The 14,407-nt window shown below is 40.9% G+C and overlaps 1 protein-coding gene across 1 annotated transcript in view; it reads right to left on the bottom strand.

Annotated features, from left to right (window-relative positions):
- Positions 1-4,721: 4,721 nt before the first annotated feature.
- Positions 4,722-14,407, bottom strand: part of RSPO3 (R-spondin 3) — an 84,819-nt gene continuing 75,133 nt past the window's right edge. The window contains exon 5 of the mRNA XM_074946935.1: positions 4,722-5,914. Within this exon, the coding sequence (XP_074803036.1) occupies positions 5,721-5,914 (194 nt within the window). The 3' untranslated portion in view covers positions 4,722-5,720. The remainder of the gene's footprint in view (positions 5,915-14,407) is intronic.

Raw genomic sequence — 14,407 nt, 5'->3', positions numbered from 1 at the left:
ATCCCTGAGTGACTCATGAAAGCATGGTAGCACACTGTACCCTGATCAAATTAAGCTAGTGTTTTGAAAACAATACAGCTTTGAAACCAAAGTTTTGACTGATCTTGTGAAAAAAAAATCCAATTGTTTTCTTAATTTTTCAATTATTATTGTTTAAAGGGGCATTGTCAACAGATTTAGGCTCAAAATTTGACTTGCCTTCCCAAAATGGAAAATACTCAGGCTTCTCAATATCTCTGCTGTTTAAAATCTCTCATTCCATCATTGAGAAATACGCAAATAAAATGAACTAACTTTTGGGAAAACTGCTTAAGCATGTTTTGTGCTCCCTCTGCTGGCTCAATAGAAGCTGTTACCTGATAACCATTGATGCTGTGTCTGATTGAATATACTTCAGCACACAGATATGTTTTTAGATGTTTTGACATAGTGCTGTGGTGCACATCATATCCCCCAAACTAAACAGTGTTGTCATGGATCAATCCTTTGGTGAATAACCACCAAGAGGAACATAGGTGCAGCAGAAAACAGCGTTGTTGATCCAATGGCTAGCTTTCCGCAGAGTCAGTAATGAACCCCAGCAAAGCAACAGGAAGTACTCTACTACTGGTGATGTCTTTCAGATGAGAAATAAAACCGAAGCCCTGACTACAAGTTGCCATTTCAAATCCCATGGGATTTTTTATACAAGGAGACAATTTTGGCAGCCCCAAGCATTCAAAAATCATGAGCCAGGGCCTCCCAAAATCAAAATATTAGCTTAAAAATTATGCAGTCAAAAAAACTGTAGAGTTTTTTATTTGCAGCATGAATTTTGAGACTTTAGGGTTTACCTGAATCAACTTTCGATGACTATGACTAAAACCCTTTTAAAATATTAAATCTGAGATTCTCATATAAACGCATGAATCTGGGAGCTAGGGATTTAAGAAAAGCATCAAATATTGTGAGACTCATGATAAAATTGAGAGAGCTAGCAACATTGAGAAGGGGAGCGAAATGTGATGCCAATGGCAAATTCTAAGTTGGATGCCAAAGATTAATTTTGCCTGCCTAGATTTTTCATAACATTTAAATTGCTTATTATTTTCTTCTTCACTTCCTGACCTAAACTAGTGCTGTTTTGCATTATTACACAGAAACAAGAGGCGGATGAAATGGTTGATGAATAGATTTGAAGACAAGAGGAGATCGTTATGATCATCTAATCCTATTATCTGCCTAACTGAGGCCATATATTTCCATCAAGTGGCTTCTGCATCAAGCCTATAATTCCTGGTTGAGCCTATCTTTTAGAACAACATCCACTCTTCATTTAAAGATTGTGAATCCACCACACCACAGTGTTGCTATCTCACTCTCACAGGTGCTGTCAGGTTTGTGAGAAGCTGAATTACAGGTGATCATGGTGAGCCTTCTTATCCCCTGTCCAGGTCCCAATACCTATCACAGTTTTTGTGCTCACCAGAACATAAAGACTGTGCATGCTACCAACACTAGCCATTGCAAAGTGGGTGTGGAGGAAGTGAGGTCATATCCTTGACCTCTTTCCATGCCCAACAGCAAAGCAGGCTAACCACGGAGGGAAGGGCATGTTGTGTTCAGCCCTCAGGTGAAATTGTAAATTATATAATTATTTCTTAAGCAAAAACTGGTAAGTAAAGGAATTTTTACTACAAGGCTTCCGAGAAGCCAATGCCAAATAATGGCATGTTAAAAAAAATGAAAAGCTATATAAAGAGAGAAGCATTTGACTGTGGGGTTTTTTTGTGTTTTTTTTTTTTTTGAAAAGTGCAATGCTCTCTCAAAGACCTCTTTATCTGAATACTTTGCACTGTCTGTTGCCATTTAACATGCAGAGAATGTGTACTTTTCCAAATGAATATTGAAATTCCACGTTACTCTCAGCTGTATTTCAAAATGTGGCAGTTATTGAACACCCCACGATTGGTATGAGTTAGCTGAGCGATTATGACTCCAACTCTGTGTATTAAATTATAGATACATTGCATGGTGCTAGTCAAGTTATTTTTATTAAGTAACATTTCAGTAAAAATTGGTAACCAGGCACACTAAGTAGGTTGTATAGGCCTGAAAGCATGATTCCCATAATTCCGCACCAATGACTTGTTTTATGCTTGTAATCAGAAAACAAAGCTTTCTATATTGAAAAATATCTGATACATCTTTAATCACATCTTGGATACAATGAAGACATTGTGCACTATAACCTCCTACTGAAGTAACTGAAGTTCAGTGCTAAGTTCATAGTACACCCAAATTTTCTAGTGTATGAAATTGCTCCTAGGGTTCCTTAGCACACATAAGAAAATTGAAAAGAATACTCTCTCATCCCTTGAACAAGTGTTTCTTCACTGAATAAAATCTCTAGCATTTTTTAAAGCCACATAGTATTCAATATCTTAATTTAAGGTGACCCCTTAACAATGAACTATGGCAGGGGTCAGCAACCTTTGGCATGCAGCCCATCAGGGTAATCTGCTGGCAGGCCGCGAGACATTTTGTTTACGTTGACCATCCGCAGGCATGGCCCCCAACAGCTCTCAGTAGCTGTGGTTCGCCGTTCCCGGCCAATGGGAGCTGAGGGAAGTGGTGCGGGCCGCAGGAACTTGCTGGCCGACGCTTCCCGCAACTCCCATTGGCCAGGAATGGCAAACCACGGCCACTGGGAGCTGCGGGGGGCCATGCCTGCGGACGTCAATGTAAACAAAATGTCTCGCGACCCGCCAGCGGATTATTCTGATGGGCTGCATGCTGAAGGCTGCCGACCCCTGAACTATGGTCTTGGCTTATGGGGCTCACCTGACTTTTTTTAACTCTTTCTTTTAAAATGGCGTTCTTTTCTTAATTGCTTAATTGTCAGCTCATAAGTCTCCAGAGAACATGGCTTACTTGGTAATTTCTCTCTTTAAACAAAACAAAACATTGATTCTTCCGTTGAGTAGAATTTCTAATAGGAGGAAATTCTAATAGGAGGAATGTCTCTTTCCATCTAAGCAGCAAATGTAATATGTCTAGCAAATGCATTAGACACAGCAAATGTTTAGCAAAGCATTAGACACAGCAACTGTAAAATTCATGAGAGAGAGAATGAGAACAAACCACACATGATAGATGTTGGTCATGACGTTTAATGCACTCCTGGAAGGAGTTCAGATACAATGGTGATGAGCATGGTATAAAAACCCACAAAGTAGAATATTAGCTTGGGTGAAAATTATCTGAAGGGCTGTGAATGAAACATACTGTAAAGGGGATGTGTCAAGACAGGGGGAGGTGCTAGGTATGGAGTCACAAGGAATGATAAGTGGCTCAGCCTTAGTTAACATTGTCATTAGTATTTTGGAAGAAAGGCTAAACCACATGTTTATTCCAGTCACCATTATAGTAGGAAGCGAGCCAAATACCAATGGAGACCGAGAATAATACAGAGGGCCCTATGGTCAAATGTCAGAACAATTATGCTGCCTAACTAGTCAGGCTGTTATCTGGGGATCTCCACAGTGACTGGGTGTGGGGGAAGGAATCCTCCCTCCCAAACCCCAGAGCTCGCCTCTGTGTTTTGTGTGCTTCCCTTTCTAGGAGAGAATGGCTGGCAGAGACACATACATCCCACATGTGCTTTTCAAATCCTGACTCCCATTCTGCACTGGCTACGGAGGAATGGGCAGAATTTGGCACCCACAGTGGTTAGAAATGTCTAACAGAAATGACAGGATTAGCCTGGATCTGAAAAATGGAAGCTAGCATACTTGGGGAATAATATGAAATAGATATTTGATGAAAGGGAGACACTGGGACAGCAGTAGTACCAAGATAGCCCTTGGAATGTAAGTGAACAGTAAGGTAAGTAGGGGCTTGACATCTGATACAGAGGCAACAATACCCAATAGGTTAACTTGTGCCTCGTTAGCCACTGCTCAAGGTAGGGGTTTATGGAGGTCACTGCTCCAGTGGGATCTCTTGAGGCATTGTGCCTTACTCAGGCTGAATATCAGAGAACATTTCCTAACAAAGAACTCTATAATCTGTGTAATAATCTCCCAAATTAATGGCGGAAGTGCTAGCAGCTGGGACATTTGAAGAACTGGACAAAGCATGGGAGAATATTATTATTAAATATATGCATTGCATTAGCACCTACAGGCCCCAGTCAGGAATCACAGCCCCTTTGGGGTGGGGACTCTTCATGAATTGAAAGGGTGGTCTCTGCCCCAAAGGGTAAGTAAAATGTAGGAAATAATCCTGCATTACCAAGGTCCTTATCCAAATGCCACTGAAATCTTTCTATTAACTTCAATGTGCTTTTGGGTTGGACTCTCAGGGCAAAATTTAGTTCCACTGAAATCAAGGAGAGTTCTGTCATTGACTTTGATGGGGTAAGGATTTCACTCATGTCCTGTTAGGTATTTTCCATCTTTATGTTATTCTATAAAGATAAAATCCATCCCTGAGCAGAGAGCCAGCACAAAGCCTACCCACCACTTAAGCATCACTGTAGCCTTCAAACTAGGGTGTAAGCAGGACACAAGTGGTGCATGGGCCTTTTCTGGCCTTCTGACAAGTGGTGAATTTCACTTTGGCTGTGCCAGAGGGAATAAGTGGGGCATCTGTAGCATGATTTTCAAGCAAACAAAAATGGACCAAACTTTATCCACTCAATCCACAAATATATTTATTGTAGTGGCTTCTCTTTCACTAGATATACATTGTTAAAGATGTAGTATCCCTTTCTCTCCATGACGTTCATAAAGCTGATTATAAAGTAGTAGATTCTTCCAGTAAAAAAGAAGAAGAAAACCCCCACGACTGTGAAAGACACATATTTCCGTGGTCTATTTTCTGTTCTTTATTAACTCAGCATTGTCTCCTACAAATACAATTTGTCAGTCACTGGAAGATTTGAAATGTAGATTTAAGTTACACATAGTTATAAAAAGCATAGAACAGCATGCACTGTACCACTGTTTAGACCAGAAAACATTGTGTTGTCCCATAGCCAAGAGTGCTATACAAGCAAAGCGCCACCACTTCTCCTTTAGGAACTTCAGTCTCTGAAGCTGCAGTTGCTTCCACTTCTTTTCCTTCTTTAACTTTCAACACCCTGCAGGTATTCCCCCTGGTATTTCTCACCAGTCTGGAACAAGTACCGGGGAACCCCAGGGTAATTCAGTTCAGATCCACCACAGGGTGCAAAACCTTAGATTCCTACTGGCTCTTGAAAAATGGTTTCCCTCCTGCCCCTCTCTGAATATTTATGTACAATATACAACGGGATACTTTGTCTTTGATTTAGACATCTCTCTTGTCTCATACTTTGCTTAAACAATACCTTGAAAAATATTTTACAGAGGAAGCAGGTTTTCATCCAGATGTCATTCATTATATTGCTATATTTTATACCCTATTAATAAGTATATACAAAATTTCTTAATTGCCTTTTGCAGATGCATGGCAGCATATAATGTAACAGTTTTAAAGTATCCCTTTTTTAGATTTTTTTTTTAATTCTTGGCTCATATCAGTCTTTTTAATAAACTATGATTGCCTGGAGAATATAGGAACTATTTGGAATGTTGTTTAAGGTTTAACAATAACTGATAGCATTGTCCATTTGTGGTTTGAATGGCTTGAGCATCTGTCATGGGGATCTGGTTGAGATAGCAGCATCATAAATCTAAAACAATCAGGTAAGGCCATTAGTGTACAGTGCTGATGGGTACTGGGTTCTGTTGTTTATCTTGGGCTTTTCTTTTCTTCGGCTGCATTTTGTTTTTGTTTTCCCGCTGTTCTCGGTTTTGTCTTCGGGATTCTCGGCCTTTGTTTTCCTGCCTTGTCTCCCTACTTTCTTCTTTGTTTGGCCTTTTCCCTTTCTCATCTCTATTTTTTTTCCCTGAAACAAAAATACATGGCACATTATAAGCAATACTCAGACCGTCCCAGTCTTTGAATCTCGTCTGTTTGCCAACAGCCTGAAAAATCGCCCTTTGATTACAAGCTCATGATGCTGAGGGTTAAAACCAAACATTAACCCAGTTGTCTGGAGAGCAATCATAGGTATCCATCTGTGAATCAGGTCATCAGGTAAAGTCCTGACCTAGGGCGAGTTTCTCTACCCCCTGAGTTGAGCAAAGTGGCTGGAGTCTGGCCATAACCAGACAGTTGAAAATTCCTCTTGTGTGGGGGAAGTTCTTAGCTGGTACAAAGCCGGCATAGTTGGTTTCTATGCCAACTGCCCCACCAAGAGAGGTCATTGTGAGCATGGCAGAGTGACCTGCACTCCCTCAATTCTCATTTGGTGTATGCTCCAGCTGACGCAAGTTAAAGCACTCCCTAGGATGCTATAACTTATACCTGAGCCAGGAATCTGAGCAAATGTGGCTAGTAAATCATGGAGCTGTAACTGGCTCCCTGCTTACTCCCCATCTCTGTCCCAGAGCTCTGCTCAGCACAGGAGAATATCTGGGATCCACAGTCTTAAAATTCTCCCTCTCCTGCAGAGGATTTCCTTCCCTGCAGGGAGAACTCCCTTGAATAATATTGACTCCAGCACTGGTATGTGACCATAATAAGAAAAAATATTAACGTCTTAAGTGCTGAACCTTTCACCCATTGATACAAACCTGATGAATTCAATCACTTTATTTTCTTAAATATCTCTGAGGGTAGAATTCTGAGGCTTTTGCTACCATCAAGGCTCTCTTGAGTAAAGTGTCTGTTCCCTTAAAGAATATTTAAAGATCGCTATTTCTGTGGATTATACATGCAATGCATTTATTCTTCTATTTCTTAGGTTTACGTTAGAAACTGCTCCACATATGAAATACTGACAGTTAAACTTGGCTTTACAAACAAACTTAAAGCTGATTGGGTTTTTTGTATGTGAGAATTGGTCCATATACTGAACCCAATCAGTGATATTTACCCATATGCAGAAGAATCCCAGGTATGCTTCAAAACAGTATTTTAACTGAGGTGTAAGTAGCATATGGGCCTTGTGCTAGCTCCCTACACAAGGGATAATTTCACTGTTTGTGCAGTATTGAGAAACACCTAGTTAACTGTTTTATGGCACCATGGCAAATATTGTATGCTGAAAACAACAATCACTGCTTATTACAGCAAAAAAATACTTTAGTCCAGGTTTCATAATTGTATATCATCAGAAATACCCTGGGTTTCCTGACATATGTATCTGAAACAGAGTCAACCAAACCTGGTTCCTAGGTAATAGATCTCTGTGTTGTCTGCAATGGAGAGGGTGACCAATATAGGAAACCAAGTCCAGCCCAGACATGAAAATAATGGTGAGAGTCTCTGGTAACTTGTGGGGGATTGAAAGCCAGTTCAGGATGGAGGAAGGGAATAGTTTCAGTCTAAGGAAAGATGAGAGAACAAGGTTGGGGTGTCAGACTAAGGGAGGAGGAGGAGACAGAACAGCATGAAGGGTTTCTTGGAGATTGGGGAGAGAGGCAAGGAGTAAGGCTAGAGAATGAAGGGGTGGGGGTCTGTTGTAGCCCATGCTTGATGCATAGACTTTTAGTCAGGGGTATTTTTAGTAAAAGTCATGGAGAGGTCACAGGCAATAAACAAAAAATCATGGCCCGTGACCTGTCCATGACCTTTACTATAAATACAATGACTAAATCTTATCTGGGTGGCCCTGGGACACCACTGCTCGGGGGGCTCCCAGTGGGGTGCTGCTCTAGAAGCCCTCTGGGGTGTCACTGCTATGGGGAGGCCTGGGGCCAGCACCCACCAGCCACTGCCGAGGTGGGCTGCACTGGCCACTGCTCGGGCAGTCCCCAGGGCCAGCTGCCTGGGGCCACCCCAGTAGCGGCTGGTGCAGCTGGCCATGGGCTGCTCCAGCAGTGGCTGGTGCAGCTGGCTGCGGGGCTGCTACAGAAGTCATGGAGGTCGCAGAAAGTCACACAGCCCTATGCAGAGTTTCCTGGCTTGTTTCCCAACCAGTCCATTCGTGACCAGGTCTAGCTGATAATAGATTCAGATGAAAGTTAGGGTATTTACACTTCCTAAGTTAAATATGGATGAATAACTGAGTCTCTCTTCTGTTACTTCAGAAATTTGAAATATTGCTTTGCTTTTAATCCAAAATTACTCCAATGATTATAGATGGCTAGACAAAACAAATAGACAACCCTGTTAGCAGCAGGTGCTCCCTGAATGGCAGATCAGCACACAGTGTGAAGGGCAGCAGAAATGAAATGACGACTTGTGGAATGTGCGCCCAGTTCTCAGAGAGAGAAGTCTGAAAGTGTTGGGTTACGTACCATTTCCATGTTGAGTTCCTTTTTGAAGGTGAACATGCATCAAGCCCAGTTCTAATATTATATATCTATATATCAGTGACCATTTTGAATTCAGTTCCAAACCCCTGTGAAAACTATTGACCCCAAATGAAATATTATTTTAATGGAAATCGACCAGACGTTCAGTATTTGACATTGTTCACTTGGTGATGGTCCAATATTGTACAATGGTCCAAGGGTGATGGTCCAATATTGTGACCTCCTAACCGCAATGCTTTGGACACATTGGAAAGGCACTCCCTCCCCTCCTCTTCGGTCACTGATTGATTTGGAATTTTTTTAGCTGCTCATGGCAACTCACTGATCTAGCCCTGGGACTTTTTTTTTTTTTTTTTTAAAAAGCAAACTGATGTAATTATTACTTAAGATTATTACTGATGTAATTATTACTTAAGACAGGCAGAGATATTTTTGGAAAGAACTTGAAACTCAGTAATATTCCTGTTACCCAAAGAATGAGGATTTGGTCTGAGAAGTGCTCTAAAGTAACAGCATGAGTTTACTGTGCAACATATTGGTCTTGCAGAACACTGAATTAAACAAAAATCGAGGGGGGAAGGGGTTTGGCTGGCCCTGTAGGATGCACAAGAGGAGTAAGGGGCACATGGAGTGTCTTCCCTCTTGTGCTGCTGCGGAAGGGCTGGGCATAGTCCCAGTGGAGAGTTCTTGACTAGCTACCCTATGGGCTGGTCTACACTAGAACGTTAGCTTGACCCAGCCGTGTTGCTCAGGAGTGTTAAAAAAGATCACATGCCTGTGAGCTGTAGTTAAACTGCCCTAAGCCCTAGTGTAGACAGTGCTAGGTTAATGGAAGAATTCTTCCCTTGACCTAGCTATCTCCTCTCAAGGAGATGGATTTACTACAGCAGCTCTAGCGTTTCTAATGGAGACAGCGCCTAAAGCTGGCTGGAGGTGGAGGGGAGTCTACTGGAAGGGTGGTGGAGCTGCTGCTTCAGCATGGACTCTGCAGGAGCATTATGACAAAAATCAGGCGGAGCCAGTCAGCTACACCTGGAGGGTCCTTCTGCAGCTCAGCCACTCCGCTCACCCCTCCGGAGAGGGGAATCGCTTAAAAGCTACAGTCCCACCGTGATGAGTTACACCAAAGCCAGTGTTGGCAGTGACTGAGAACAAACTGCACTGATGCCCCTTAGCACACTGCTGGGCCCAGCCAACCTGCACTTGGTGTAGGACCCAAGGTGAGGGAGAAGGTGGATCTAAGATAACTTCCTGCTCCCCAGTCATTGGCCTGACTAGGAGCTGCAGCGATTCCCAGCATAATATAAGAGTTGATCTAAATTAAGCTGGCTAGAGCAGTCCTTTAGGGACTAAGCCATCGTTCCTGGGCAGAGAAATTTCAATGGAAACATAATACATCAGAATTCACAGTTCCATCAAAATCATAACACTTTGTGAAACAGAGTCAATTTCATTGGAATGTCATTTCAGAAGAAAATTTGAAAAAAAAGTTCCACCAATATCAAAGCAGTCTCTTTTGGCATATTTGGAATAAACTGTTTTGATTTTTGCTTTAAAATGACTTTCTTTTGAATGTTTTTGTTTATTTTGCATTATAGTATATATTTTAAAATACAAAATCAAAAGTCAAAATCAAAACGAAATGATTTTGTCAAAGCAAAAAACACTGAAATCAACTGAAACCAATTTTTTGGGGTGGAATTTTCATTGGTGGCGATTTTGAAGTTTTCAGGTTTCACTCCGATTCAGAACAGAGGCAAATTTGGAAATCCTTCACGAAATGGAATTTCCATCTTCCGCACAGCAAGAGATTTCTGGACTAGGACCCTTAAAACTTGTTTTGCATTGCAAATGGCTTCCTCTGCATAGTTCTGCACGTGAAGCTTTTAACGCAGCCTACCACCAATGGCCACATATTGCCACCTTTTGTGAAGGAGCCTCTGCTCTAGAATGTTGCATTCTGCTGCTCTGGAAAAACAATTCAACCAAAAAGAGTAATCTTTGCAGTTTTTGTAAAGCAGGCACTAATCGGTCATCATGCAGTGCTGGTTCATTAGCTCCTTTAACTACTCTTTTTATAAACATGTATATAATGGTGTTACTTTGTTTCCATCCTCTCTGGGGTATAGATTCTTGTGGCAATTGAAGGTTAGGGGGAGAAGGGGAAAGTTACTCCTCCCTTAGTTTCCCACTAGGAACTGGGAGGAGTTTGAGTTGAATTCTACTGTGAATGCCTCTTGCTGCTTGTTGCCCTTCTCTTCACTTCCCTAACCCTTTCCCTCCCCCCTCCCCAAACACCCCCCCCCCCACTTAGTCACATGGGCAGCAGCTGGGATTGATATTTGGAGACTTATTTAGTAAAATACAAGTTGATGCCTTTTGCTGCATTCTCACACTGACAAGGAACAAGAACAATAGCTTCTCTGTTCTGTCTGAACATCCTGTGACACTTTTGGTGAAAACAAGACTTTTATGCCAGAGAAAAAAAAATTCCTCCCCAGATATTATGTACTGTACTATGTACTGTTCTCCAGCCCAGAAGTGGTGGCATTGCATTAAAGCTTTGTGTGTATAGCTGCAAAGTGCTTAAGGGATTCTATGAAATGAAAGGTGCTATATGAAATAGACTGTCTTTATAGATGGCATGCACAGCTTTCTGTATTATTGCTCTAAATATGGCACCTATTTGCATCTAAAGAAAAACAAAAGGCAAGGAAAAAAGAAAAGTTAATGTTGAATAATGATGTAAATTAAAATGAATAATAAAACCCATAAGAAAATGTTCAATTTCTGGGATGCAGATTATTTCATTGTACAGAAACTCCCATGATGCATTAAGAAAGAGTGGCCTAGAGGATAGGACATGACACTAGTAATCAGTAGAATTCAGTTCTTTTCCTGGCTCTCACCTAAACTTACTGTGGGGCTCTAGATGAATCATTTAACCTTTTTTTTGTGCCTTTCTTTTCCTTTTTCTAAGATGGGGATAATAATGCTTACCACCTTTGTAAAGCACTTTAGATCCAGGGGTAAGTAGTATTATACGTATACTAAATAATATTATCTCTTTAAGAAGTTACACTGGTTCTTGCAAGGAGATGGTGTAACATCTGACAGATTGACGGCTCCGGTAAGCCGAAATTTCCTGATGAATGGCATGCCTGTATCTGTCTACTAGCTCATTTTGCATGTGTAACTTAAATAGAAACTCTCCCTTTGAAAAAGTTTTCACAGCTCTTTCAAAATTACATAGACATGTTTGCATTTATATACAAATTGTGGAAGGAAGATAGAGTGAAATAAAAGGAGCATCCACCCTAAACTGCTAGGGCTCAAATGTATGTGTGTGTGTGTGTGTGTGTGTGAGAGAGAGAGAATAATAATTTGCTGTTCCATAGAGAACTGCTTTGATTAATCAAGTAGTTGAATTACATTTTCTTTGGTGAACTACAAGTAAAATTCCACTGGGAGGCACTTTTGAGCTTTCCTCGGTCATTCTTTTGGCTACTCAAAGGAAGAGTTTTTATGTTGTAAAAAGAGGAATTTACATTGTAAAAAGGAGAATAACCCTGTTCCTCCTAGAAGGGGGTCCCTCCAGGCCAGGGTTGAAACAAGTAGGCATGGGAGTATAGAGGAAGCTTCTTTGCCTAAACTATACCTGCTCTTGGATTAAACTGAGGACTTTAGTTTCAAATGCTTCCAATCCAGAACCTTTCCCCAGCATTATATTCACTATTCTATTTCCTTTTCTATTTAGTACTGTATGTATATTGGGACAGTTTTATAACTCCAGTAAGAGGATCTGAGCAGTGGTGTATTGTGCTGGGACATACTGATATCACCACTTCCCAGCTAGTTGCAGCATTCTGCTGTAGCAAGTCGGCCTGAACACAACATAGCTTGGTATGTCTTATTGGTTAATAAATCCATGTGATGAAAACAAGGAGAATAAATCATTGTAATTAGAGCTGGTTGAAAATTTTCTAAAAACAACATTTTTCCATCTGAAAATGCCAGTTCATCAACATCTACAAAAGTTCTGCAGAGTAGCTATTCTGGAATAAAAGGAGTTTTAGTCCAGAAGAGTTTGTTCCAGAATAGCGGCTCTGATCCATTTCCCCATGTAGACTATTATTACTACTAATAAATGACTTTGTATAGTGAAGTAAGTCAGTCTACAAATAAGCTACCAATTTGAGAAGTACTTCAGATTGAATTCTGATGGTGAAATTGAGCGTACACTATGTATCTGCTTACACAACAGATCTTACTGTTTGAAGGCACTGTGTTTTTGTAAATCTAATTTGTGATCCATGTTTTAAGAAATCCCTAAACATATATTTATATAATCCACATCTGAAAACATCTTTAAATATGTAGCCCATAATAGATTGTTCCAGAGAAGTGTTTACATTATTCCATCCACTGTTGTGCTTTCAGGTGGTAAATATTTTCATTTCCTGAGGGGGAAGTGAGTGGGACTGGTATTTTAAATACCATTTAACAAAATGCCCCACACCAAAAACATTAAGCCTGACACAAGCAAACTAAGCAATTCAGGTTCCAAAGATGGAAACTTGACTATCCTCTATTCCTGTCCTGTTGTACTCACCTGTAATTACGACAGGAGACTCAGAGCACTTGCCTGTTTACGTATTCCTAAAGTATGGGCTGAAATACCTAAACACAACAGGAAGCATTAGGGATAGAATTTCATCCTTTGAACTGCCTTGCTGTGGTGGTTGCGTCACAGATCTAGGTGTCCACTATCAGGGTTATTTCTCTGTAAGGGTATTGAAACTCCAGAGGCTGCACCCCCAGCTGGAGGACCTGGACCTACGAATTTCAACTGAGTTTTCATGGAATTCTTCTATGTTAGGGATAAAGTTCTCTCTCTCAATGAAGAGGCTTGGATACTATCCTCTAAGCCTGCAGATTCCCTGCAACCTGTTTAAACCTGGGGGGGATTCATCACAGGTAAGGACATCTGAGCACAGACATTACTTCTGCACTGCTGCCCCATTTCCTCCTCCCCAGCTCCCTGTAGGACTTGGTCTGTAGAGTTCCTGCAAGAACTGCTGCTAGGAGCTCCTTGACTGTGGTTGCCCCTGAAGACCTCCTCAAGGGGTATTCTATGTCACAGAGGCGGAATTCATGCAAAATACAGCAAAGCACTGTTCAATAGATAACTGAAGCACATGGGTAACTTTAAGCAAGCGAATAAATAACCTCATTTACTTCAGTGGGACTGCTCGTGGGCGTAAAGTTACACACATATCTAGATAATTGGTTCAATCAGAGGTAGAACTGTTTCAAGGTGCTGTTGCTTGATATCTCCAAAGTTACCGGATAGTATGAGTGCAGGATTTAATTTTGTGTAACATTTGCCAATTAATCATCCGATAGCACAAACCATTCTTTTATGCTTGTCCATGAGCACAGTTGTTAAACTTGTAACTCTGTCTTAACTTATGTAGAATCCTTCTACCTTCATAGAAGGAGTTAAAAAATTAATCATGGGAAAACATCATAAGGATAGGCGAAAGAATGTGTGCTGTGAATTCAATCAGGAATTCCCAGGGGAGAAAGTTGAGACTGGAAGAGCCAACCTCTCAAAAATCTTTGCTGCCAATTATTGCTTGTTCCTGGGTCAGTTTCCAGTCACCTACAGTCCATTAATGAAATATTATGTAAATTCCTAGGTCCCTTCTCATTTCCAAGAAGCATGACCCATTTTCTGTAACAGTGAAACTATAAATTATACGCCCATTGAAATTCACAAATGTCTGCCAAAAAAACAATATTAAGGACTCCTGTCCCAATGATCCTATGCAATCCAAAAGAGATCATCCTTTCATTCACAAACCATTAACAAATGACTCATCTATTCAGCGCCTTCAAAGTTTAAACAGCTCAACTTTCTCTTCAGTGATCATTTTATTCCAAGTTATGGGTTATTCCTTGTCAAATAATGGGACTGTTAATTCACCACATTCATAACTATTGATTATTGCAGGTTCTTCCCAGATTGGCTACACTTGTTCATTGTTGGATTGATGTGATTTGTGACAGAGCTG

Source organism: Natator depressus, chromosome 3, assembly GCF_965152275.1.
Source record: "Natator depressus isolate rNatDep1 chromosome 3, rNatDep2.hap1, whole genome shotgun sequence".
Classification (NCBI taxonomy): Eukaryota; Metazoa; Chordata; order Testudines; family Cheloniidae; genus Natator; species Natator depressus.
Note: the sequence above shows the minus strand (reverse complement) of the source record. Positions and strands in the feature narration are given on the sequence as shown.